The sequence below is a fragment of the Acomys russatus genome, chromosome 16 (assembly GCF_903995435.1).
Source record: "Acomys russatus chromosome 16, mAcoRus1.1, whole genome shotgun sequence".
NCBI lineage: Eukaryota > Metazoa > Chordata > Mammalia > Rodentia > Muridae > Acomys > Acomys russatus.
In genome coordinates this window covers 46449733-46475805 of record NC_067152.1, presented here as the reverse complement: position 1 = coordinate 46475805, position 26073 = coordinate 46449733, and the positions used below count along the sequence as shown (strand labels likewise).

General features: G+C 57.3%; 1 protein-coding gene across 1 annotated transcript; it reads left to right on the top strand.

Annotated features, from left to right (window-relative positions):
- Positions 1-294: 294 nt before the first annotated feature.
- Positions 295-17164, top strand: Fasn (fatty acid synthase). The gene is made up of 43 exons (XM_051159248.1): positions 295-457; positions 1448-1583; positions 2021-2173; positions 3151-3324; positions 3519-3719; positions 3815-3937; positions 4023-4138; positions 4221-4355; positions 5003-5465; positions 5601-5788; positions 6092-6281; positions 6812-6906; positions 7128-7262; positions 7338-7541; positions 7634-7749; positions 7924-8096; positions 8221-8412; positions 8489-8569; positions 8661-8840; positions 8949-9128; positions 9204-9407; positions 9622-9908; positions 10254-10640; positions 10723-10890; positions 10968-11086; positions 11178-11332; positions 11436-11639; positions 11784-11934; positions 12018-12196; positions 12301-12420; positions 12520-12642; positions 12727-12950; positions 13158-13359; positions 13484-13635; positions 13738-13829; positions 13968-14119; positions 14203-14445; positions 14663-14851; positions 15039-15266; positions 15354-15574; positions 15696-15794; positions 15920-16171; positions 16257-17164. Exons 2-43 carry the CDS (start codon positions 1457-1459, stop codon positions 16392-16394), a joined length of 7515 nt encoding a protein of 2504 aa, XP_051015205.1. The 5' UTR covers positions 295-457; positions 1448-1456; the 3' UTR covers positions 16395-17164.
- Positions 17165-26073: the final 8909 nt, after the last annotated feature.

Below are 26073 nucleotides of genomic sequence, written 5' to 3'. Positions count from 1 at the left end.
GGCCCGGTGTCCTCCTCAGTGCAGTCCCCAATGTGACCAAGCACTCCCGTTCCACACTGCGCGCGCACAGCGCACACCTGGCCCCGGCCGCGGGGGCTTGGGGGGGGCACAGAAACGAGGGCGTCGGGATGGAACCCGCGTGGCCTGCGCGAGGCTGGGGGCGGGGACGGAAGCGGGCGGGGGATGCGCGCGCCCGCTCAGGGTCCCGGCTGGGGGCGGCGCGCGCGGGCATCACCCCACCGGCGGCGGCGCGCCGGGTCCCGGGGCGCAGCCCCGACGCTCATTGGCCTGGGCGGCGCAGCCAAGCTGTCAGCCCATGTGGCGTGGCCGCGCGGGGATGGCCGCGGTTTAAATAGCGCCGGCGCGGCCTAGAGGGAGCCAGAGAGACGGCAGCGGTGTCCCATCCAGTTCGCCTGCCGCGCTCCGCGCTTCTCGTCTGCCTCCAGAGCCCAGTCAGGTACGCCGCTGTGGGCCGGGGTCCGGGGCGGCAGCCCGGTGTCGGGTTGCCGCGGCTCGGGCGGGAGGACATGCGGGCGCCGATCCTCAGGACCCCTGCGCTCACAAAAGCGCCGCCGCGCCCCTCCGACGGCCAACCACCCGGCTGCGCGCCGCGGTCCGGCCGAGAGGGGCGCGGGAGGGGTGTGCGGAGAGCCAGCGCGGCGGGCCGCTGTCACGTGGGCGCCGCGCCAGCCGGGTGCAGGAGGCCGGGCGCCGCGTGGATGGGGCCGGGGCCTCCGCTCGCGCTGGGGGCCTTTGGCAGGGCGCGGGAGGCCGCGGTGGTACCCGCCAGCTTGGAGAGGCCAGATGCGGGTCTGGGTGCGCACGAGGCCCCTGGGGCCTCAGCGGAAGTCATCAACCCATCCAGGCCTCGCCCCGCAAGGTGGTGCGGAAGCCTCTACGCTGCACTACGGCTGCCTGTAAAGCCTGCACTGTCCCGGGCAAGTGCCTTAGGGACCCGAGGACCTAGCAAGGCCCTTGTGTTGCCTCGGCCGGGTCACAAGGTGTTCAGCCAAGAGGCGAGAGGCTTCTTCCTGCCCCTGCTCCGCACCCAGCGGATCTTGCTGGAGGGGTCCTTTGGCCCCGCCAGGCCGGGGCACCCGGTAGTAGTCGGGCCTGTTCCCTCTGAGTCCTTACCAAGCCTGAGCAGCTATGGCTCTCCACCCCCACCACGGGATGGAGGCACACACTCTGGAAAGGCATGGAAGGGTCAGGCCTGGTCGAGTGCCGGTACCCTGAGAGGGAACAAAACCTCAGAAATAGCTATCAGTGCAGAGAGAGACCTAGCACCCAGCCCGCCCAGTGACTTACCCCGGTAGTTTCCCCCTAGGGGTTTTCTGAGCACTTTTCTCTTAGAAAGTCAGGGCAGGCACTAGCTACCTGTGGATTCAGGGCGGCTGTGGCTGGGACCGACCCTTGTGTGTGGCCCACTGTGCTACCTTCCCCACAGAGAAGAGCCATGGAGGAGGTGGTGATAGCCGGCATGTCGGGCAAGTTGCCCGAGTCAGAGAACCTGCAGGAGTTCTGGGACAACCTCATTAACGGTGTGGACATGGTCACAGACGATGACAGGCGGTGGAAGGCTGGTGAGTGTCCCCTCAGGGCTGAGGCAGTTCCGAACACAGGGCCTGATGTAAAGGACAGGTGGCTTGCTTGGGTCCCGAACGGAGGACACCAAAGGCGACTGATGTCCTGCCTGCAGCCTATGCCCCCAGCTGGCACATGGCACTTAGAATGCTGCTGGCTTGACTCTCACACCCAACGGGCTCCAACGAGCAGCTCTACCTGATGGGCAAGAGTGAGTCAGCAGTGTGAGGCCGGCCTGGCCAGCCTCTTATCAGGCAGAGGGTCTCCCGGCCAGGCTGGGGTCAGCAGGGGGTGGCCACCAGCCTCACCTCCAGGAGCTTCCACTTTGGGTCACCACACACGGGTGGATGTTTTGGGACCCCTCTTTAGCAGTGAGGCCACCAGCCAGTTCTTTCTGGGAGCCTTCCCTGGCTTCAGGGGCTATGATGTTCCACAGGGCTCTATGGTCTGCCCAAGCGGTCTGGAAAGCTGAAGGACCTGTCCAAGTTCGACGCCTCCTTCTTTGGGGTCCACCCCAAGCAGGCACACACAATGGATCCCCAGCTCCGGCTGCTCTTGGAAGTCAGCTATGAGGCCATTGTGGACGGAGGTGGGTCACTGGAGTGTCACTGCTCTTCTTGAACATGCTGCACTGGGGGCTGGGGAGAGCACTTGTCTGGTGTGCACAGGAACCTGGGTGTCATCCCCAGCACTGTAAACAAGACAAGCAATGATATCTCTTAGGCTTTGAGGTCAGAGAAAGGCATGGCACAGGCCTCTCTGGCTGTGTCCCCAACCCCGATGTAGGGCCATTGGTTCTGGAGGCGGGGGCCCTGAGCAGGCCATGGTTTCACAACTGCACACTAGCAGTGTCCCAGGCGCGCCCTGTTACCCCAGTTTCCTCACTCCCTGATGTCTGGCTGGTCTTGGGCTAAGGGTGGGGCTTACAGTAGGTAGCTCTGCCTGCGGAGGCTCAGCCTCAAGCTTTGGCAGCAACCCTGTCCACTGGCAGTCTCTTATGGATCCTGCTACTTGGGACATTGAAGTGTCCCCGGGGATAGAAGGCCCCACACTGGGCAGCCAGCGTAGGCTGGTGGGGGCCGGGTGAGCTTCAGGTTGGCGGATGCTAACTGGCCTGATACTTGATAATGTAAGGCCACCCCGGGGTCGGGTTAAGGCCAGGGATCACAGGACTTTGGGAGCCTCAGAGGTGAAAATTCAGGTCGCCGCCACCAGCACCTTGGGCCTGTCTGCCCAGGCTCTGTTAAAGACTGGGCATAGCTCCCTGGGGGTTACCCACTGCCCTCTGCTTTCTCAGCTTGGACACTTGGCCTTTGTGTCCTGTATCTCCTTATCTCAGCCTGTCCCAAGCCAAGCTGCCCTTGGCACTAGAGGACTCATTGGCCAGCAGGCTCTTGAGACCCAGCAGTGACACCAGAGGCCAAGGGAGTTGCCTTTGGACAATGCTGTCCTCTGTGCTTCCTGTGGCCTCCATGGCTGCTGCGTGACCCAGACCTCTGAGGGCCACTATGCCCTCTAATGGTGCCCGTCCCGCCCAAACCCATGTGGCTGTTGCTACCCTGGCAGGCATCAACCCGGCTTCACTCCGAGGAACAAGCACTGGTGTCTGGGTGGGCGTGAGTGGATCCGAGGCATCAGAGGCCCTGAGCAGAGACCCCGAGACACTTCTAGGCTATAGCATGGTGGGCTGCCAGCGAGCCATGATGGCCAACCGGCTCTCCTTCTTCTTTGACTTCAAAGGTGGGTTTTTCTCCCAGCCGTGGGCATGGGCCCAACTATGTGTGCGCACCCACCTAGGCAGCCCTTTGGACTGGACATCCTCGGTCCCGGGGAAGCCTAAAGGGGTTGCTCAGGCCCTTCCCTTCCCCTGTGGGGGGTTTAGGATCTGTCCTGAGGCACCAGCACCTGCTTTATGCCTGTGCCCGTGCCCCCAGGACCCAGCATTGCCCTGGACACAGCCTGCTCCTCCAGCCTGCTGGCACTGCAGAACGCCTACCAGGCCATCCGCAGCGGGGAGTGCCCCGCTGCCCTTGTGGGCGGCATCAATGTGCTGCTGAAGCCCAACACCTCAGTGCAGTTCATGAAGCTGGGCATGCTCAGCCCTGATGGCACCTGCAAGTCCTTCGACGACGCGGGTAAGACTGGCCTGGGTAGGGCCCTTGGGCTCTGCAGCCTGTGCCCAGTGTGTGCGGCCACCAGAGCACCTGGCTGAGGTGTCGGTCTGCCCTAGGCAATGGGTACTGTCGCTCCGAGGCCGTTGTGGTAGTTCTGCTGACCAAGAAGTCCCTGGCCCGGCGCGTCTATGCCACTGTACTGAATGCTGGCACCAACACAGATGGCTGCAAGGAGCAAGGTGGGCACGTGGGGAAAGAGCGTGGGTCGTAAGAATCGGGGATGTGGAGTGTGTAGGGCTTAATACCGCACGCCCTCTACCTCAGGTGTGACGTTCCCCTCTGGAGAAGCTCAGGAGCAGCTCATCCACTCGCTGTATCGGCCAGCCGGCCTGGCCCCGGAGTCCCTTGAGTATATTGAAGCCCACGGCACAGGCACCAAGGTGAAAGCCCTTCCTGGGGCTTTCCTCTACCCTCAATAGGGTGTCACCTGGTTGCACCCTTAACTTACTCTGTCCCCTGCAGGTGGGTGACCCCCAGGAACTGAACAGCATTGTGCGAGCCCTGTGTGCCTCCCGCCAGAGCCCTCTGTTAATTGGATCCACCAAATCCAACATGGGACACCCTGAGCCTGCCTCTGGGCTGGCAGCCCTGGCCAAGGTGAGCAGGTTGTGCTCCCTGAACAGGGTCCCTGCCACATGGCTAGCTGCATGCTGTGCCCACCATTTGCCGACCTCGGAGCTCCTGCCTGCCTACTAACTAACCCTTTGGCTGTGCCATGGCTCAAATGCAGGAAGAATGGGGCTACCCTCATGGCACATCCTGTGGTCAGTGTGCTGAGTTGTGTAGCTTCTGGCCAAAAGGAACACTTGGCTACGGAAAGGATGGGACAGTTCTGAGGAAATGTCCAGGCAGCCAGGTCCAGTAAAATGCCTCCTTCGGGGGCGAGTCATCACGGGGGTCACGGGGTTGGGGAGTGAGCCAGCATCAGCATCAGCTCTGGTGTGCCCATTCCTGCTGGGTGACCCTGCACACCTGCCTGTCCATTTGTAGGGACTTTCAGCTTGTTTCTATGTTGGCAGACTTGTGTGGTTGTTTGGGCTTCTGGGGCTGGGCCTGGCTTGGGGGTTTGTGTTCAGGTATACAGACCCTCAACTTGGGGACCACCCCCCCCCCCCCCAGGTGAGGACACAAGACCAGAGGAGACTTGAGTCTTTGTGCCCAGAACACACAGAACACGGGCCTGTGGTGGTAGTGTTCACACCTGGCTGGGTCAACTGTCCACTAATCGTGCATTTTCGCTACAGGTGCTGCTATCCCTGGAACATGGGGTTTGGGCCCCCAACCTGCATTTCCACAACCCCAACCCTGAAATCCCAGCACTTCTTGATGGGCGCCTGCAGGTGGTAGACAAACCCCTGCCTGTTCACGGTGGCAACGTGGGCATCAACTCTTTTGGCTTTGGAGGTGCCAACGTTCACATCATCCTCCAACCCAACACGCAGCAGGCCCATGCGCCTGCCCCACATGCCGCACTGCCCCGTGTGCTGCAGGCCAGTGGGCGCACCATGGAGGCAGTGCAGGGCCTGCTGGAGCAGGGCCGCCAGCACAGCCAGGACTTGGCCTTCGTGAACATGCTCAACAACATCGCAGTGGCCCCGACAGCTGCCATGCCCTACAGGGGCTACGCCGTACTCGGGGTTGAGGGAGCTGTGCAGGAAGTGCAGCAAGTGTCTGCCAGCAAGCGTCCAGTCTGGTTCATCTGCTCCGGTGAGCCTCCCCCACCCCTGTGCTCCCTGACTGGCCCTCATCAGAGGGGGAGGTGGGGCGGGGGGGGGTCCCCTGTTCTTGAGGGTGAGGCTGGTAGGTGGCCATGCTGTGGCCCTGATAAGCTTTCTGGGACAGGAATGGGCACACAGTGGCGTGGGATGGGGCTGAGCCTCATGCGCCTGGACAGCTTCCGTGAGTCTATCCTGCGCTCTGATGAGGTTGTGAAGCCATTGGGAGTGAAAGTCTCAGACCTTCTGCTCAGCACGGATGAGAATACCTTTGACGACATCGTGAATGCCTTTGTGAGCCTCACTGCCATACAGGTATGTCACGTGCATGGTGCTGGGATCGTGGTACACTCTTGTGTCGAGGTCTTGCCTTCCTCAGAAGCAAGAAGCCATACTCAACAGTCACACAGTGCTGGCTCTGTCCACTGTGGGTGCCAACACGTGCCCTTCAGTGGGCAGAGCTTCACACTGGGCATGACATTAGGGAAGGGTAGGGCTTTGCAACAGTCTTGACACAGAGGTCCCTGAGAGAGGCTTGGTGTGCTGGGCCTTCCGTTCGGGCTTGTCAGGCTAGTGATCCAGGGCCTGTGTGACATGGCCTATGTCCCCACTCCCCAGATCGCCCTCATAGACCTGCTGACTGCTGTGGGGCTGAAACCGGACGGCATCATTGGGCACTCCTTGGGAGAGGTTGCCTGTGGCTATGCGGATGGCTGTCTCTCCCAGAGAGAGGCTGTGCTTGCAGCCTACTGGAGAGGCCAGTGCATCAAGGAGGCCCACCTCCCACCTGGATCCATGGCAGCTGTGGGTAGGTACCCTCCCAGGGTCTCCAACCTCATTAGGCACCGGGATCTTCCTGGAAGGGGTTTCTGACCTGGGTCCTTCAAAAGAACCAACTGTCTTGGCTTCAAGGGGAGAGGTCACTCTGCCCAGATTGTCTTTATAGGAGGCTTCAGTTGTGCTGAGCCCACGGGCCTGTGTAAGGTATGAAAACACTATACGCGTGAGATGAGGGTCAAGGGGCTGAGGAGAGCTACCTACTCACCCTGAGTGTTCACTGCCCAGCTCCTCCACTGTTTACCCCTCATGCCCCTCAGGTGTCATTTCTGAGGTGACACCTGGCTCCTATTCTAACTTGTCACCTCCTCTTGAGATTAGACGTGCCGGGTGGGGGTTGAACGTGCCCTGGGAAGGCCAAGTGCTGAGGCAGTCACTATGCCATCTCTTGACAACTCACCAGCACCGTGGGCCCAGGTGGTGCTCATGGCAGAATCCTCCCTGGTCTGGGAGGCTAGGCTGGGCTGCAGCCAGTTCTGAGGCCTGCCGCTCTGCCTGCAGGTTTGTCCTGGGAGGAGTGTAAGGAACGCTGTCCGGCTGGTGTGGTGCCTGCCTGCCACAACTCTGAGGACACTGTGACCATCTCTGGACCTCAGGTGCGCCCTGCAACCATAGCAGGACTTCTGTCCCCTGCATTTTGCTCTGGCCCTACCTGGGAGGCAAGGCCTCCTCAGTCTGTGTCTACCAAGTCCTAAAGGGCCCAGCTGGTGAGCTACACTTGTCCCAGGCCCTCAGGGTGAGACCTAAGCTGGGTGGACTCTACCTGACCAGGGAGAGCCAGTGCAGGCCCCTCTGACACTGGCCTTAATGCCTGCAGGCTACAGTGAGCGAGTTTGTGGCTCAGCTGAAGCAGGAAGGTGTGTTTGCCAAGGAAGTGCGGACCGGCGGCCTGGCCTTCCACTCGTATTTCATGGAAGGCATCGCCCCCACGCTGCTGCAGGCTCTCAAGAAGGTGAGTGGCTGGCCACAGCTGGACCTACGGGCACGGGGACTTGACTTCACTTGCTAACCAAGCTCCTGTGTGCAGGTGATCCGGGAGCCAAGGCCTCGCTCAGCTCGCTGGCTCAGCACCTCCATCCCTGAGGCCCAGTGGCAGAGCAGCCTGGCCCAAACGTCTTCTGCCGAATACAACGTCAACAACCTGGTGAGCCCTGTGCTCTTCCAGGAGGCACTGTGGCACATCCCTGAGCACGCCGTGGTGCTGGAGATTGCACCCCACGCACTGTTGCAGGTGAGCACCCCGGGCCACCTGGGTCACTGGAGAGGGAGAGGGTGAGGGCGGCACGGACAAGGTCAGAGCCTGGCCCCTCTCTGCCTTGCTAGGCTGTCCTGAAGCGAGGTGTGAAATCCACCTGCACCATCGTCCCTCTGATGAAGAGGGACCATAAAGATAACCTGGAGTTCTTCCTCACCAACCTCGGCAAGGTGCACCTCACAGGGTAGGTCTCCGCTTTTCCGCTGCTGCCATGGGGCCCACACCTCCCCCCATGACAGGGCTGCTGTTGGCCCAGCTCACTTCTGTCCCTCAGTCTTGAGGACTTAAGACAAAAATGGGGCAAAAGGTGTTTCAGATCTTAGGGCCAGGTGTGTTACTCACTCTCCCTTTTCACCAGCGTCGATGTCAACCCTAATGGCCTGTTCCCACCTATGGCGTTCCCGGTCCCCCGGGGAACTCCTCTCATCTCCCCTCACATCAAGTGGGACCACAGTCAGACTTGGGATGTCCCAGCTGCTGAAGACTTCCCCAATGGCTCCAGCTCCTCGTCTGCTACAGTCTACAGTATCGGTGAGCCAGGCCTCGTGGTGGTGGTGGTGGTGGTGGTGGTGGTGGCGGCGGCGGCGGCGGTGGCGGCGGCGGCGGGCTCCTCCCCAGGCCAGTGGGCCAGTGCTGAGGCCTTCGTCCCTCACAGATGCCGGTCCCGAGTCACCTGACCACTACCTGGTAGACCACTGCATTGATGGCCGCGTCATCTTCCCTGCCACTGGCTACCTGTGTCTGGTGTGGAAGACGCTGGCTCGCAGCTTGAGCCTGTCCTTAGAAGAGACTCCTGTGGTGTTTGAGGACGTGACACTTCATCAGGCCACCATACTGCCCAAGACAGGTACGAGGCGCCTTTCGTGGGAGCTGCTGAAGTTGTCATGACTTTGATCTGATACCCCCACCCCCTTTCCCCGCAGGAACTGTGTCTCTGGAGGTGCGGCTGCTAGAGGCCTCCCATGCCTTTGAAGTGTCTGAGAACGGCAACCTGATCGTGAGTGGTGAGTGTGACCTGGCTGGGCCTGTGGGGCTGGCCCAGCTCCTCCTAGCCTTCCCCAGGCTCAGGCCCTCCGGTTGCCCTGTCTCCTACAGGGAAAGTGTCCCAGTGGGAAGACCCTAACTCCAAGTTCTTTGACCACCCGGAAGACCTGAGCCCCCCCGAGTCCACACCTGTCTCCTGCTTGACCCAGACAGAAGTGTACAAGGAGCTGCGGCTGCGTGGCTATGATTACGGCCCTCAGTTCCAGGGCATCTATGAGGCCAGCCTTGAAGGTGGGTGTTGGCACCCCAGAGTCAGGGAGCGTGACTACCAGGGGCACCTCCTGCTGGGGGGGCTCTGGAGCAGGTGGGCCTGTGTGCTGACCAGCCCCTCTGCTGCAGGTGAGCAGGGCAAGCTGCTCTGGAAAGACAACTGGGTGACCTTCCTGGACACAATGCTACAGGTGTCCATTCTGGGTGCCAGCCAGCAGAGTCTGCGGCTACCTACCCGTGTGACTGCCATCCACATCGACCCTGCGACCCACCTGCAGAGGGTGTACACGCTGGAGGGGGAGACCCAAGGTAGCTCTGGCCCTCGCGTTACGCACCTGAGTCCTGGGCTGGGCATTACCTACACTAACCAGTGTGTCTCTATAGTGGCGGATGTGAAAACTAGCTCCTGTCTGGGCAGCACGGTGTCTGGCGGTGTCCGCATCTCCAGACTACACACCACAGCGGCCCCACGGCGGCAGCAGGAACAGCTTGTTCCCACCTTGGAGAAATTCGTCTTCACACCCCACGTGGAGGCCGGGTGCCTGTCTGAGAATGCCACCCTGCAGAGAGAGCTGCAGCTGTGCAAGGGTGAGGGAGCCCCTTCTCTGTGGGACTGTGTGGACCTTGGGGTTGGTGAGAGGGGAGCCTTCCCTCGGTGGGCTCGCACCTCAGCTGGGCGCAGCTTTGCACTGCGTCCCTTCCTCCGGTTGCTGTCTCTCCAGCTGTTGGCTTATCCTGCGGGCCAGCCGGGTAGATAGGTGGCTGGAAGCCTTGGAGAACATAGGCCTTCTCCCGCTCCCAGGTCTGGCACAGGCTCTGCAGAGCAAGGCCCCCCAGCAGGGGCTGAAGACGGCAGTGCCTGGGCTGGAGGAGCCCCCACAGCATGCGCTACCTCAGCTGCTGGCAGCTGCTTGCCAGCTGCAGCTCAACGGGACCCTGCAGCTGGAGTTGGGCGAGGCCCTGGCTCAAGAAAGGCTCCTACTGCCGGAAGACCCTCTGATCAGTGGCCTCCTCAACTCCCAGGCACTCAAGGCCTGCGTAGACATGGCCCTGGAGAACCTGACTGGTCTCAAGATGAAGGTGGTGGAGGTGGGTGCTGGAGAGGTGGGCAGGCCCTGTGCATGGGTCCAGGGCAAAGCAGGCAGCCAGGGTGTAGCAGGTCACTGTGGTGCTCTGGTCCACTGTGAATGATCATGGGAGAATTTCACCCCTCGCCACCCAGAAGACTTCTGGGGAGAATCCTGGGGGGCCTTGGGCTCCATGCAAGCTGGGACATTGTAGACAGACTCCAGAGGAGAGTGGAGTAGAGCAACTGGGGGGGGGTGTGCTCCTGGCTGCCACTGCCACAGGACTGAGCAGCGGGGTGCAGGCCCAGCCTCCGAGGCTTTGCTGTTTCCTAGAGGCAACAGAACTAAGATGCGCCCCCTACCCCAGGTGCTGGCCGGAGAAGGTCACTTGTACACGCGTATCCCGGCCCTGCTCAGCACCCAGCCTATGCTACAGCTGGAGTATACCGCCACCGACCGCCTCCCCCAGTCCCTGCAGGATGTCCAGGCCAAGCTGCAGCAGCACGACGTTGCCCAGGCACAGTGGAACCCTTCCGATCCTGCTCCCAACAACCTGGGTGCACTTGACCTTCTGGTGTGCAACTGTTCAGTGGCCACTCTGGAGGATCCGGCCTTGGCCCTGGGCAACATGGCAGCCGCCCTCAAGGAAGGTGGTTTCCTGTTAATGCACACAGTGCTCAAAGGTCATGTCCTTGGGGGGACCTTGGCCTGCCTCCCCTCTGAGGTGCAGCCTGGGCTGAGCCTCCTAAGCCAGGTACTGCAGCTAGTGCCCCAGGGCAGGAGAGGGCTGGGTGTGGCTCAGCCAGCTCAGCACTTACAAGACTCCATATACATAGGAAGAGTGGGAGAGCCTGTTCTCACAAAAGGCACTGCGTCTGGTGGGCCTTAAAAAGTCGTTCTACGGGACTGCGCTCTTCCTGTGCCGCCGCAGAGCCACCCTGCAGGACAGCCCTGTCTTCCTGCCTGTGGAGGACACCAGCTTCCAGTGGGTGGACTCTCTGAAGGTCAGGGCCTGGGGCTGGGCACCTTCCTTGCCCTGGCACGTGACCCTCCTGGAGGCTGACCTTTCTTTGCTCTGCAGAGCACTCTGGCCACATCTTCCTCCCAGCCTGTGTGGCTAACAGCCATGGATTGCCCCATCTCGGGTGTGGTGGGCTTGGTGAACTGCCTCCGCAAAGAGCCTGGTGGACACCGGATTCGGTAGGAGATGCCCTGAGTGATGCTGTTCCTCCCTCCCTCCCTCCCTCCCTCCCCTCCACCCTTGGTATCCTTACCACCTCTGTCCCCACAGGTGTATCCTGCTGTCCAACCTCAGCAGCACATCTCATGTCCCCAAGTTGGACCCTGGCTCCTCAGAGCTACAGAGTGTGCTGGAGAGTGACCTGGTGATGAACGTGTACCGCGACGGCGCCTGGGGCGCATTCCGTCACTTCCTGTTAGAGCCGGGTAAGCCCATCGCTGCCCTGTACCTGCCTGGCCAAGGAGGGAGTCGGGGACGAGGAGCCTGGCCGGGTAGCCCTGTGGCATCCTTGCTTCCTTTCACCCTCAGACAAGCCCGAGGAGCAGACGGCACACGCCTTTGTAAATGTGCTTACCCGAGGCGACCTTGCCTCCATCCGCTGGGTCTGCTCGCCCCTCAAACACGCGCAGCCCGCCAAAGCAGGGGCGCAGCTCTGCACGGTCTACTACGCCTCGCTCAACTTCCGGGACATCATGTTGGCCACGGGCAAGCTGTCCCCAGACGCCATTCCAGGTGCCACTCAGGGTGGGGTGAGAAGGAAGTCCTGACGCCAGCTCCTGGGGAGGAGAGGGTTCCCCAGCACCAGGGCCTACACTCGGACCCTGCACCCTGACAACCCTCAGTGCAGACAGGAGCCTCTCCTCTGTCTGCCCACAGGTAAATGGGCCAGCCGGGACTGCATGCTCGGCATGGAATTCTCAGGCCGCGACAGGTGTGGCCGGCGCGTAATGGGGCTGGTGCCTGCAGAAGGCCTGGCCACCTCAGTCCTGTTGTCACCAGACTTCCTCTGGGATGTACCCTCCAGCTGGTGAGCAGGCTGGGCTACAGTCGGGGGCGTAATATGATCTTAGTTGGTGACCAGATGGAGTTGACCCTGTGCTGTTCCCTCAGGACCCTGGAGGAGGCAGCGTCTGTGCCCGTCGTCTACACCACTGCCTACTACTCCCTCGTAGTGCGTGGGCGGATTCAGCCTGGGGAGACCGTGCTCATCCACTCAGGCTCAGGTGGTGTGGGCCAGGCAGCCATCTCCATTGCCCTGAGTCTGGGCTGCCGAGTCTTCACCACTGTGGGTAAGCCTCCCCCCGTCCCCCACCGCTGCCACCCAGCCCCTCCCAGGCCCTCAGACCTTCGTGAGCTCGGTGGCCCAACCTCACTCTGTCCTCTCGCGCAACAGGCTCTGCCGAGAAGCGAGCGTACCTCCAGGCCAGGTTCCCTCAGCTCGATGACACCAGCTTTGCTAACTCGCGAGACACGTCATTTGAGCAGCATGTGTTACGACACACTGGTGGCAAAGGTAAGTACCCACCTGGACCACTGCCGAGAGTGGGCGCGCAGTCAGCCCAGCCTCTGGACAAAGGTGTGGATGACCAGGACAACCTGTTTGCCACCACAGGGGTCGACCTGGTCCTCAACTCCCTGGCAGAAGAGAAGCTACAGGCCAGCGTGCGGTGCCTGGCTCAGCATGGCCGCTTCTTAGAGATCGGCAAATTTGATCTTTCTAACAACCACCCACTGGGTATGGCTGTGGTCCTGGGGCGGGTGGGGGCCAGTGTTGGGCACAGATGTCCACCAGCGAACGTGACTCCCATCTCCTGCTCAGGCATGGCTGTCTTCCTGAAGAACATCACTTTCCATGGGATCCTGCTGGACGCACTTTTTGAGGAGGCCAGCAGCAGCTGGCGGGAGGTCTCAGCGCTGCTGCAGGCTGGCATCCGCGACGGGGTTGTGAAACCCCTCAAGTGCACAGTGTTCCCCAAGGCCAAGGTGGAAGACGCCTTCCGCTACATGGCTCAGGGGAAGCATATTGGCAAAGTCCTTGTCCAGGTGAGGTGAGGCCCTCGGGTGCTCACTCCGGCTGGCTTGTTAGCGTGGCATGCATGGCGCCTGTGTTGGGCTTAGAGGGCAACTTGTCGGGGTTGATTCCCTCTACCACGTGGGCCCCAGGGCTCAGGCTCAGGTCATCAGGCGTGCCACATGCTCCTTTCCCTCCTGTCCTTGGGTTGCGTCTGAGCCACAGCCGCTTACGTGCAGGTGCGGGCAGAGGAGCCAGAGGCTGTGTTGCCAGGGGCCCAGCCCACCGTGATCTCCGCCATCTCCAAGACCTTCTGCCCGGCCCATAAGAGTTACATCATCACTGGTGGCCTAGGTGGCTTTGGCCTGGAGCTGGCCCGGTGGCTTATGCTTCGGGGGGCCCAGAAGCTTGTGCTGACTTCCCGGTCCGGGGTCCGCACAGGTAAGGAAGTAGGGGCACCTGGGACAGCCGTAAGGAAGGCTGCCCTCTGCTGGAAGGTGTTGTGGGAAGGGCTGTAGCCCACTTCCCTTCCTCCGGTGCAGCCCCACGGCCCTGTGTCCCGCAGGCTACCAGGCCAAGCAGCTTCGAGAGTGGAGGCGCCAGGGGATACAGGTGCTGGTGTCAACAAGCAACGCCAGCTCCCTGGACGGGGCCCGCGCACTCATTGCTGAAGCCACAAAGCTTGGGCCTGTTGGAGGTGTCTTCAACCTGGCCATGGTGAGAAAGACATCCTGGGCTCTGAGTACCTCCAAGCCTGAGCCCCAGGGCAGCTGTTCCTTGGGCTGGAGCTGCAGCAAGCACTAAAACCCTTTCTCCCAGGTTCTGAGAGACGCCATGCTAGAGAACCAGACTCCAGAACTCTTTCAGGATGTCAACAAGCCCAAATACAGTGGTACCCTGAACCTTGACAGGTGGGCGGTCCTTCCGCTTAGGTTTCCATGTGCGCCCGCCTGTGTTGGTCCCTGCTGGACCCGAGGGCTGGGGAGGCCTGCTCTGGTTGTGCATGGGCATGGTAGGCAGCAGGGAGTGACACAAGTCCCCACCCACAGGGCGACGCGGGAAGCCTGCCCCGAGCTGGACTACTTTGTGGCCTTCTCCTCTGTAAGCTGTGGGCGCGGTAACGCCGGCCAAACCAACTATGGCTTCGCCAACTCTGCCATGGAGCGTATATGCGAGCAACGCAGACACGACGGCCTCCCAGGTGGGCTCCTCTGCCCAGTCCACCCCTGTCTGCTGCTCTCTTGCTGCCTCACTCACCTAACATACTCCCTGCCTTGCCCACAGGTCTAGCCATACAGTGGGGTGCCATTGGTGACGTGGGCATTGTCCTGGAAGCGATGGGTACCAATGACACAGTCATCGGCGGCACACTGCCGCAGCGTATCGCCTCTTGCATGGAGGTGCTGGACCTCTTCCTGAATCAGCCCCACGCGGTCCTGAGTAGCTTTGTGCGGGCTGAGAAGAAAGCTGTATCCCATGACGGTGAAGCCCAGAGGGATCTGGTGAAGGCCATTGCACACATTCTAGGTGAGCCCGCCTCAGGGCCTTCCTAGCCGAGGTGACTCTGAGCCTTGGCGTCCCATTGACAGGCGCAGAGGGCAGAGTTAGGTGGGCTGAGTGCTGGGCTGGTGGCGGGGTGGTGCTGGGGAGCTGTGGCTGTAGTGATGGTTATTTGGAGAGGTTACATGCCTATATGTGGTCCACACGGCCCTTCTAAATAATGACCAGGCATCCCCTTTCACAGGCATCAGAGACCTGTCAGGTATTAACCTGGACAGCTCGCTGGCAGACCTCGGCCTGGACTCTCTCATGGGTGTGGAAGTACGCCAGATCCTGGAACGTGAACATGACCTGGTGCTGCCCATGCGTGAGGTGCGGCAGCTCACGCTGCGGAAGCTGCAAGAACTGTCCTCCAATGCTGGCTCAACCAGTGGTGCGTAGCAGGCAGCAGGCTGGGAGAGGGGTCCTGCCGTACCCCGCCGGGGCGTGCAGCAGTGGAGGCAGCGGCAGTGCCCTCTTTACAAAGAGCTCTTGGAGCTGCCCTTCATATCTGTGTGCACGTCGTCACGTGTGTGCCTGAGCCTCATGTCCGGGATACCCTATACCCTCTGTCCTTACAGAGTCGACATCCCCCAAGTCCAAGAATGACACGTCCCTGAAGCAGGCGCAGCTGAACCTGAGCATCCTGCTGGTGAACCCCGAGGGGCCGACCCTGACCCGCCTCAACTCCGTGCAGAGCTCTGAGCGGCCTCTGTTCCTGGTGCACCCCATTGAAGGCTCCACCACTGTGTTCCACAGCCTGGCTGCCAAGCTCAGCGTGCCCACCTACGGTCTGCAGTGCACCCAAGGTATTGTGCACGTGTCAGACCGAGCAGGGCTTGGTTCCTTGGGCTTTGGTCCCTCGCCAGCTGCTGAGCCCTCTGCTGTCGTTGCAGCTGCACCTCTGGACAGCATTCCAAACCTGGCCGCCTACTACATTGAGTGCATCAAGCAGGTGCAGCCAGAAGGCCCCTACAGGGTCGCTGGGTACTCCTTCGGAGCCTGTGTCGCCTTCGAGATGTGCTCCCAGCTGCAGGCCCAGCAGGGCCCAGCCCCCACGCACAACAGCCTCTTCTTGTTTGACGGCTCACACACCTATGTACTGGCCTACACCCAGGTGAGAGCTGGGCCGACTGGTCCTGAGCCCTGCTGCCTGCGCCTGGCTCGGACTGTGCTTCTCCTGGGAGGGGTCCTGGTCACTTGGGTGCTGGCTGCAGCAGTCTCTCCTTCCCCGACAGAGCTACCGGGCAAAGATGACCCCAGGCTGTGAGGCCGAGGCCGAGGCTGAGGCCATATGTTTCTTCATAAAGCAGTTCATCGATGCAGAACATAACAAGGTGGGACGGGAGACTCCCCAGCGTGGGTGGGGAAGCAAGGACCACCCAGGACCTGCAGGACCAGGGAGGCACTGGCGGCCTGGCAGACTGGCCCCGCCCCCCGTGCTCAGAGCCGTCCCTTCTAGGTGCTGGAGGCCTTGCTGCCACTGAAGAGCCTGGAGGACCGGGTGGCTGCTGCCGTGAACCTCATCACAAAAAGCCACCACAGCCTGGACCGCCGTGAGCTGAGCTTTGCTGCCCTGTCCTTCTACCACAAGCTTCGCGCGGCCGAGCAGTATAAACCCAAGGCCAAGTACCACGGCAACGTGACGCTGATGCGTGCCAAGACAGGTGGCACCTACGGCGAGGACTTGGGTGCCGACTACAACCTCTCGCAGGTGAGTGGGCAGGTGAGTGGGCAGGTGGACCTGCCATGGGCGGGGTGGGTGCCGGGGCCACAGACGGACACTGGCCTGTGTGCAGGTGTGCGACGGGAAGGTGTCTGTGCACATCATTGAGGGTGACCACCGCACGCTGCTGGAGGGCAGTGGCCTAGAGTCTATCATCAGCATCATCCACAGCTCCCTGGCTGAGCCTCGAGTGAGTGTACGGGAGGGCTAGCCCAGGAAGCCACACTCCACACCCGCCACCAGAGATGCTCCGATCCCCACCATACCCTGAATGCAGGGACAAGGGAGGGTCCTGCTGGTGGGACCCCCAGCCCCTAGTGGCCCAGCACCACCCCCTCCCCTGGTGGCTGCTAGAAACAGAACCATCACACGTGTCCCAGCCACCTAGTGGGGTTCCCAGAGCCACTGACTTGGAGACACCCTGGTCTGTGAAGAGTCAGTGGAGGCCAGCAGGAACCAAACTGAGCCTTTTCTGCCGTGTGGCACTTGCCACGCTGGTTGTTTCTCCATTAAATTCTCATATTTATTGTATTGCTGGGAAAGACCCCCAGGGTTGACTGGTTCCAGAACCCTTAAAACAGCAGAGGCTGTGTGTGGGGAAGATCTCTGGGAAAGTCTCTGGGCCCACAATAGGGCCGCTGCCTGGAGCCCCTTTGTGTCCTGGCCCTGCTCCCTGCAGGGCAGGGTACGGAGAGGGCTGGTTCCCGGGGAACAAGGACCCCAGCAGACACTGTAGCCCATGGCCTTGGTCCCCAGCACCCCGGCTGCACCCATGATGCAGGGCCAGCCTGACCCTGCGGACCGCACCGGGCGCTGACTCTTGTTTTCCAAGAAAAGGTTCAGGTTGCTGCTTGGGTTTTGAATTTGCTGCAGCTGTCAGTATAAAGACCCATGTCTGGACTGTGTCATTTTTACACCAACCTGGTACAATGCTGCTCTTGATGCTGTCCCATTCCCACAATTAAACTGCACGTGAGCGCTGGCCTCTGTCTCTTTCCAGTCCCTGACTTGCGCTTCAGGTCCCAGTACCATCTGGGACTTCCTAGTGGCCTGCGTGTGAGGGTTGAGTTGACGGGCGTGGGGGTGGGGCTTTGTCAAAGCAGAGTGTTTCAGCACGCGCGGCTGGCACTGTTGCTCAGCTTGAGGTTGCTCAGCCTGTAGCTCCGCCTGGGATAGAGCAGCGTCTTCCACTGTAGTCCGCTGGACGTCGGTGCCCGCCTCTCCAGAAGGGAACTGAGCAGAGGGCTGCTTCCTGAGTCACTCAGCTGACCGCTTGCTGTGAGCAGAGGAGTGGAGGTTGCATGGAAGAGGTGGGCCAAGAGGGCCCTGTAAGGTCCCTGAGGAAAGTAGGCAAGGCCTAATGGACACACAGGGACAGCCAACTTGCATACATTGGCTTGGGGGTAAGCCATAATGGCTCTTGCAAGGTAGCTTGTTGAGGTGGGCCGGAGGGCGGCGAGGGCCCCAAGCTTAAGTGTCCAGGAGAGGCAGCCAGAAGGCAGAAGCGTTGGGCATACCTGTCCACAGGGCTGCTGTGGTAGGGTGCTCAGGACAGTCTCGTCCCAGACAGAGTGATTAGCCCAAGCAGACAAGAAACTGGCCAGTTCTGGTCCCACCTAGAAAGTTTGTGGGGCTCTTTGTCGTCCTGTGTTGCTCCTCCTTGGGAAGGACCTGCCCTAGCTGGAGTCTGGGGACACAAAGGAACAGTTAGGACCTCACCCAGCATGGCCTGGCTCCTCACAAGCCTGTGACCTTACTACTCACGTGGTGCAGTACAGGTCCTTCTGACTGGCAATAAATAAAATCTTGAGACTCCTTAAGCTACCTTGCTCCTTCCTACTCTTTGTGGCTGTCTGCCATGTGACTTGAGATTACTCAGTGGGTAGCGCTGCACACTGTGTGGTCTGAGTTTGGTCCCTGGAACCCACATAAAGGGGAAAATTAGCAGTTGTCCTCCGGCGTACACACGTGTGCTGAGCGGAGCAATACTGAGTAGAAAATTAAAGAAAGCAGTTGCTGTTGCAAAAGGAAGGCGCTCCAGGGTTAATATCTGGCTCGTGTGACACACCATGTGGCTCCTTCCCACGAGTCAGAACCAGAGTTAGCCACAACTGATGCTGGGGTGGGGGTGTGCATGTGTGCGCGTGCAATAAAATGACTCTTAAGGGGCTAGAGAAGTGGCTCAGCAGTTAATGGACCCAGGTTAGGTTCTCAGCAACCCGTGGCAGCTCACAACTGTTGGTGACTCCAGTCCCAAGGGACAGACACCCTCTGCAGGAAACACTCACACACGGTGCACACACACACACACACAAAATTAATTAAAAGAACAAAGAAAAGCCCAAAAACCAGCTCAAAGTTTCTTCTTTTTTCCATTTCCTTTTTATTTATTGATTTTATTTATTTATTTATTTATTTATTTATTTATTTGTTAGTTTTTCGAGACAGGGTTTCTCTGTGTAGCCTTGGCTGTCCTGGACTTGCTCTGTAGACCAGGCTGGCCTCAAATTCACAGCGATCCAACTGCCTCTGCCTCCTGCGTGCTGAGATTAAAGGCGTGAACCACCATGCCCCGCCTCCTTTTTATTTTTTATGTTATCTGTTTATTTTTGGGTTTATGGCACAGGGTTCCTCTGTGTATGCCTGGCTGTCCTGGAACTCACTGTATAGATCAGGCTTGCCTCGAACTGCCTGTCTCTGCCTTAGGCGTGCACCACCACTGCCTTAAGAGTTGTAAATTTCTAACTAAACTGCTTTATGCAAACAGAGCTCAAGAAGACTGGGGCATTGGGTAACTGCACCCATGACCCCAGCAGGCAGAGGGCAGCCTGGGCTGTGTAAGGAGCAGGGGACTGCTGGGCAGTGGTGGCACACGCCTTTAGTCCCGGCACTCGGGTGGCAGAGGCACGTGCTTCTTTGTGAGTTCGAGGCCAGCCTGGTCTACAAAACGAGTCCAGGACAGCCAAGGCTACACAGAGAAACCCTGTCTCAAAAACAAAAAACAAAACACAGTGTGGGGCTGGAGAGATGGCTCAGTGGTTAAGAGCGCCACCTGCTCTTCCAGAGGTCCTGAGTTCAATTCCCAGCAACCACATGGTGGCTCACAACCATCTAATGTAATCTGATACCCTCTTCTGCAGATAAAGCACTCATGCAATAAATAAATCTTTTTTAAAAACACAATGTGGCTACATAAGTGACCCATTACAAGGAATATACATAGAAAAAAACATGTTCCCCAGCACCCACACATGATCAAATGCTTTGCTTATTATGTGTGAAAAACAAACAAATGCAAAAAAACAAATTCCCAAGAACCCACATACATTTGTAACTATCCAACTTGAGTTTTTTTGTTTGGTTTTTGGTTTTTCGAGACAGGGTTTCTCTGTGTAACCTTGGCTGTCCTGGACTCACTTTGTAGACTAGGCTGGCCTTGAACTCACAGCGATCCAGCTGCCTCTGCCTCCTGAGAGCTGGGATTAAAGGCATGCGCCACCACGCCTGGCTCCAACTCGTTACAGATTAACAAAGTATAAGCAAGCAAGGTAATTTTTTTTTTCAGCCAGTCTTTCTTTACTGGCAGGCTTCAATTTGCAGTTATAACAAAGGAATCAATTATTTTTAAAAAGTAGTCTTAGAAAAAATGTAGGCAGGGCATGGTGGTGCACGCCTTTAATCCGAGCACTCAGGAAGGAGAGGCAGGCAGATCACTGAGTTCGAGGCCAGCCTGGTCTACAAAGTTAGTCCAGGACAGCCAAGGCTAACATAGAGAAACCCTATCTCGAAAAGCCAAAAAAGAAAAAGAAAAAAGCAGCAGCAGCAGCAGCTGAGGGCAAAATGGGTGCAAGAATTAGTCATCACCAGGCCAACTTCAGCGAGAGTCTCGTCAGCCAGCGCTAATTGGGGCACTGTTCTTGCTCCCTAACCTCAGAAAGTCCCCAGCTGAACTATTAAGACTGCACTTTTCAGAACTTCAAATTGTTCCTCAAGATTTTCTACATCAGAGCTACTGGCAGGCCAGCCTGGTCTACAAAGCGGGAGTCCAGGACAGCCAAAGCTACACAGAGAAACCCTGTCTCAAAAAATCAAAACAAAAGAACAGAGCTACCAGCAAAAACATCTTAACCTACCTAACCTTCTAAAATTATTTAAATCAAATCAAGAGTTTTGTCAAATATTAAATCACCTAAACAATATCATTTTTAAAAATATTTTTATTTAATTTTTAAATGTATGTGCATTAGTGTGAGGGTGTCAGATCTTGGAGTTACAGACAGTTGTGAGCTGCCATGTGGTTGCTGGGAATTGAACCCAGGACCTTTGGAAGAGCAGACAGTGCTCTTAACCACCAAGCCAACTCTCCAGCCCAACAATATTATTCTATGAAAATTCGTCTTCATGTTGATCTGCAGGAAGGTTGTCCAAATGAGGGGAATGTCTCCCAAAAGGCAGTCACACCAGAATATAGGCAGTGAGGGTCTCCCCACGCCCCACCACACCTTGCCAGATATGTAGGGACTGCAGCCTGACAAACATGAGAAGGCACAGCAGCAGCAGCAGCAAGAGGGAATCCAGAGACGAAGCCGCTGGTGCCGTGCCTCTCCAAGGTACAACCATCACAGCCGTGCAAAATGGTGGGCCGTCTCCAGGAAGCTCACCTGCCCACTGCAGCTCTTCCTGCGTGGTGTCCGCCAAGAAAGAAAAACAAACCGACAGCACTTGACAGGCTTGGGTGTAGCTCAGTGTAGAGTGCTCATCTATGGTTGAGGGGTCCTGTACCAGAAAATAGGGAGGGAAGGAGGGAGGGAGGGAGGCAGGGAGGGAGGACGGCAAAGGCGAGGAAGGAAAGAACTCCAGCTAGGTAGGTGGCATGACCTATAACCCCAGGCAAGAGAAGACTAAAGCAGCGGGCACCATGTGCTGCAGTGATGAATAAAGAACTTAATAAGACAGTGAACACAGGAAACCTCAGCAGAGAGAGGATGCTGAATGGTGAGCTTTAGACATGAGAGACCCAAGTACTGAAGAAAGAAAATTGGCTGGGCTGTGGTGGCGCACGCCTTTAGTCCCACACTTGGGAGGCAGAGGCCCATGGAGCTCTGTGGTCTACAGAGGGAGTTCCAGGACAGCCAGGGCTGTGACACAGTGAAAACCTGTCTCGAAAAACTTGTAAAACAAAAACACTTCAAAAGCTGAGACAGGAGGATTGCAGGCTCCAGGGTTGCCTGGGTAGCAAAGTTAGGAAGACCCAATCTTAACATCCTTCCCAACAAAAGAGCCTTAAACATCAGGAAGAAAATGGGACAGCAAAACACACTGGGTAAATACAGTGCTTTCTTCTCTTAGTCCCCTATTTCATGCTTTGTTTGTTTTGTTTTGTTTTGAGACAGGGTTTCTCTGTGTAGCTTTGGCCGTCCTGGACTCACTCTAGACCAGGCTGACCTCGAACTCACAGCGATCTACCTGCCTCTGCCTCCCTAATTCATGCTTAATGACTGAAATAAGAGCTGGGTTTGGTGACATGTGCCTGGCCTCCCGCCACTCCAGTGTGGAGGAAGAACTTCTGAGCCCAAGATCGTCTTCGGGCACATGGAGAGTGTGAGGCAACATGAGACCCTGCCTCAAAAGAAAATGGAGTCAAAATAGCAAAAGTAAGTCACGTAACTCTGAGTGTACACAGAGGAATAGGAAAGACAATTCTGAGGGCTGGAGAAATGGCTTAGCGCTTGAGAGCAATGACTGCTCTTGCAGGGGGCCTGAGTGGTTCACAACTGTCTGTCACTCCAGTACCAGGGGATCCCACACCATTTTCTGAGCTCCAGAAGCGACACATATCCAGGCAAACACTCTTTCACACACAATAAATCCTTATTTTAAAACAATGAGATAATTCAGGTGGCATATACGTAGAATAGAAGTGCAAAGAGGAAAGCGTTTGCATGCTTCACTGGAATGGGTGAGATGGCGCCAGGGACGAGGGGTTTAGTTTGTAATGCAAAGCCAACAACAGCCACCGAAGAAGGCATAGACAGAGAATGTGTGGCCATGGCTCATGGCCGAGCGCTGGCAGCAAGCAGTGTCCACCATGGCCTCTGCTTTGGCTCCTGCCTCCAGGGTTCTGTCTGAGTTCCTGTCCTGACTTTCTCTCATGACGGACTGTGATTAGAAGGAATAAGCCAAATAAAGCCTTTCCTACACACACATACACACAGAGATACACTTAAACACACAGACACATGCGCACACACACACACTGAAACATGAATCCAGATGTGGTGGCACATACCTGTAACCCTAGTACTCATTTGGGTGGAAGAGACAGGAGGATCATTGATTCAAAGTCATCCTTGGCTACATAGAGAACCTGAGGCCAGCCTGGGCTACATGAAATCCACCTCAAAAAAACATACAATCTGTCATTCTGCTCCTAGGTATATAAATTACCCTCTGTCCACATGAAGATTTGACAAGAACATTCATAGCAACCATTTGAATGGGAAACCAGATCCCTAAGCACTGAGTGGAGAGACACATTCCAGAGCATTCCACAGTAGAACCCAGCTTAGCCATGGAAAGAAAGGGGTACGCACCTCAGACTGAGAACAAGAACTTGACACAGTTCCATGGCTATGAAGCCCTACAAAAGCACACACGTCAACAGCGGCAGGAGTGCGAGGAGGAAGAGGGTTGGGAGTGGCACAGGGAAACTGGGGGCCGCAACATACACTTTCATTATCGGACGTAACAGTTTCACTTGTGTATATGGATATCTGTAAACATGTAATTGTCACTTTATATGTGCTTTAAAAATACTAATTATGCCTCCGTGAAGCTGCTTAAGAGGGATTTATAAACAAAAATAATACCCAGTAGTTAGATCTCTAAACATATAAAAAGATGTTCAACCTCTCATTATAAGGGAAATAAAAAATGATAGTTTCAGCAAGGATGATTCCTTATCTGTCAGGCGGGACACAGTCGCAACATGACCACAGAGCGCTGCGGAGGCAGGCGACAAGAACATGGCACCAGGTGGGAGGCACAGAACAAAGGGTATCAGGGAAGACTTGGCAGCACACAGAAACATCACCTCGTGGTCAAGCTTCTTGGAAAGTGTCCAGATTTCACCTACAAAACACACACACACACACACACACTTTGTAACACTGTGTAGATTGCAAAATATTGGCGATGGCCTACATATCTACCATAGGTGGCTGACAGAACAAATGGTTTTGTATGTATGTCCGGAGGAGTGCCATGAGTAAGGAAACCGAACATAAACTTCAAGACATTAAATGGGACAGACAGGTAAGCCCAGGATGGTGGAGCACACCTGTAATCTTAGCAGTTTGGGCGGAGGAAGCAAGAAAGACATTGTAAGTTTGAGGCTAGCCTGGGGTACAGAGTAAGTTCCAAGCCATGTGAGACCCTGTGCCAGCAGAACAAGACCAAACAAGAAGACTCAATGATGACGCCATCTCTGTGTGTTAGGAAGGATGGGTGGATGGGAGGAAGCGGGGGAAATAAGGAGCCATTCTCAGGCTACAGTGCTTAGTCCAGCTGCCGTTATTTGAAAGAGTTTGTGTCTAGGCACAGTGGCCCACGCCATCCATGCACTCTCACCCCAGCACAGGCAGGAAGAAGCAAGCTGGTCCCTGGGAGGCTGAGGACAGCCTGGTCTATGCATCACGTCCCAGGACAGGCTAAGACTACATAGTGAGACCCTGTTTCAAAAAATAAGAAAAGAAAAAAATGAAGATGAGAGCAAAGTGGGCACACATTGGCAGAACCTGAACATAACCTGAGCAGCAGCATGAGTCACATTGAACTTGGAGGGGTTCGGAGGACTGTCCCCAGCAGAGCAGCCTTTTCTAGTGAAAAGTCTCCAGAGAGTCATTGAAAGTCCTGGAAGTTGCTCTGAGGACTCTCAGCCAAAGGAGAAACAGTATTCAGGAAAATCTGCCAGATGAGTCTGGGGCACTCGCCTTGGCCTATTGCTCCAAGCTGCCCACATGATGCAAGCTCCACTCTAGATGGGTGCAGCTAAGGCCAGGCTCCCTCCCCCAGGGCCAGCCTAGGGCTACCCTGCCGCCTACCAGAGGCTCACCGCCCAGCTCTGTGTTCAAGTGGCTGCCAGGGTCCTTCCTCACCAAGTACCCTCTGTGTACCATCTCAGTGTCTTTAACCAGCCTTACATTGTGAGTTCCTGCCAAGAAAGATGAGTGGAAACCGCAGGCTGCCCCTTCTCAGGTGCCTTGAAGCATCCGTGTTTGTGGCAGGGAGAGGGTGGTGCTGCTGCTGCTGCTGCTGCTGCTGCTGGCTTGTGATGCCTCAGCTGACAAACGGTGCTGGAAGGTTCCACTAGGCAGCAGACCAACCTAAGAGCAAGGAATGCCCTTGCTCATCCAAGGGGACCCCAGGAAACAGCAGAAGGAAATTCCAGTCCACCCCGTAGCCAACAAGCAATGGAAATTTAGGCTGTTGCACAAACGAGGAAAGTAGAAAAAAAGAATAAGAAAGGGCGGCGTGGGCGGAGGCGGGGGGTGGGGGGGAGCTGGAGAGATGGCTTGTGTGTGCTGGCCAATCCCTCCACCAGCTCAGCCACACACCCCAGCCCTTTCTTTGGTTTTCTTTGTAATTATTTTTTAAGAGATAGATTTGTTTGTTTGTTTGTTTGTTTGTATGAGTACTCTTGTTTTTGTGCATACCAGAGGAGATGTGGTTGCTGGGAATTGAACTCAGGACCTCTGGAAGAACAGTCAGTGCTCTTAACCGCTAAGACACCCACTTGCTGCCATGCCATGTAGCACAGATGGAGAATGTCACTCAAGGGCCTGCCAACCCCATCCCCAGCCTGCAGTGGGAGCCACCACAGTGTGAGAGGATATGGTGGTCAGATGGGAGGAAAAAAAAAAAGAGGTACAGCAGCTGGGGGGGGGGCACTGTGAAGAAAGATGGAACTGGAGATTGGAGGGTGGAGAGGAGCCACCAGTTGTGAGTGCCCAGCCCTGCCACCTGAGGCCATGGTAAAGTCCCGGCCTGAATTGCCTCTGAGGGCCATGTCTGAGTCCGTGGCTACTCAGCAGACCATGGAAGTCCACGGCCTGTGCACAGCTGGCCCCGCCCCTTGCTGGGTGGCCTCAGGTGGGGGTGACGCCCACATCCCTCATCACCGGTCTTGCCCTGAGGTCATGAGAGCAGATGAACTGGCCTTGTCCCTCACAGGCTGCAGCACTTGGGAGAGTGGCCCCCAGGCCTTGACTGGGCAGCACAGTGAAACTGGCTCTAGAGGCATGGCCAGAGGTGAGTCAGCTCCGAGGGCGTGAGAGCAGGAGAGCTCACCCTGGTGGTGCAGTTGAGGGAGAGGCCATGCTGCCCAGCTCAGCTCCCTCCCAGGTCCACATCTAGGGCTCTGGGTTGGCCCATCCCAAAATGTCTATCAGTCGGGATGAGTGATGGGGCCAGTCCTGCAGATCCAAAGCTGCAGGATCTCCATGTCACAGAGCAACAATAAGATGACCCGGAAGAGTCCAGATAAGGATACAAGATTGATGGTGTCGCAGAAGCCAGAGATCTTGGGTCAGACCGATGACTCAGTGCAGCGAACATGGCTGGTGAAGCTGTGTGGACAAAGAGAAACGCCGTGGGGCGGGCACACTGCGACACACTGCAGCTTTCACAATGAGATTTTTTTATGCTTTGTTGTTCTTTGGTTGTGTGTGTGTTTATTTTGGGGGGAGGGTGCACGTGCAAAGGGCAGCGGGAGGGGATGAGCAAGCCTAGCCGTGCATGATGTGACACTCACAAGGAATCAGTAAAAAGTGTTTTTGGATTTGGTTTTGTTTGCTGCTGTTTCATGACGGAGCTTTTCTGTGTAAAGCTGC